This window comes from Terrapene carolina, unplaced genomic scaffold (genome assembly GCF_002925995.2).
Source record: "Terrapene carolina triunguis isolate 2854851 unplaced genomic scaffold, T_m_triunguis-2.0 Scaffold26137, whole genome shotgun sequence".
Classification (NCBI taxonomy): Eukaryota; Metazoa; Chordata; order Testudines; family Emydidae; genus Terrapene; species Terrapene triunguis.
In genome coordinates, this window is record NW_020690488.1 from 1 (window position 1) to 804 (window position 804).

At 70.5% G+C, this 804-nt stretch overlaps 1 protein-coding gene across 1 annotated transcript in view; it reads left to right on the forward strand.

Moving 5' to 3' along the window:
* Window positions 1-264: 264 nt before the first annotated feature.
* The window catches only part of LOC112124498 (histone-lysine N-methyltransferase EHMT2-like), a gene marked incomplete at its 5' end in the record, with an annotated part of 2,615 nt that continues 2,075 nt past the window's right edge, over window positions 265-804 (forward strand). The window contains one exon of the mRNA XM_024222986.3: window positions 265-521. Coding sequence (XP_024078754.3) covers window positions 265-521 — 257 coding nt within the window. The remainder of the gene's footprint in view (window positions 522-804) is intronic.

An 804-nucleotide genomic window follows, 5' to 3' on the forward strand; every position in this document is an offset into this window, starting at 1 on the left:
GAGGAGGGGCCCCGGGGGGCTGCGGGTCGGGAGTGAGGGGCCCCGGGAGGGAAGGGGTGCCCGGGGGAGGTGCTGGGGCGGGTGTGAGGGGCCCAGGGTGGAGGGGAAGGACACTGGGGGGGAAGGAGGGGCCCCAGGGGGCGGCTGGTCGGGAGTGAGGAGCCCCGGGGGAGGAGAAGGACATGGGGGGGGCTGTAGGTCGGGGGGGAGGAGGGGCCCCGGCGGGCTGCGGGTCAGGAGTGAGGAGCACCGTCTTTCCCCCAGGCCACGCCAGCAAGACGCTGCCCTCGTCGCCCAGCAAGGCCGGGGGGGGGACGAGCCGCGCCAAGATGTCCCTGACGGGCACCAGCAAGTCGCCCCCGTCGGTGCAGAGCCTGGCCATGCGGCTGCTTAGCCTGCCCGGCGCCCGCCTGCCCCCGGACGGGGGGCCCGCGGGGGAGCCCCAGCCCCCCGCCCCCGCGGACCCCAAGCCCAAGGTCCACCGGGCCCGCAAGACCATGGCCAAGCCCAGCAATGGACAGGTGGGTTCTGGTGGGGGAGGGGTGTCGTCCTGGATGCCTGGGTCCCCTCGCACCCCTCCCCGGGGTAGCCCTCCCCAGGGTGTCGTCTCGAATGCCTGGCCCCTTCCTCTCACCTCCACTGCGGCTCCTAAGGACAATGTCCCGGACGCCTGGGTTCCATCACCGCCTAAGGGAGGGGCTGCTCCAGGGCCTGGTCTACACTAGGACTTTAATTCGGATTTAGCTGCCTTAATCCAAATTAACCCTTCACTCGTCCACACTACAGAGCCAGTTAATTCGAATT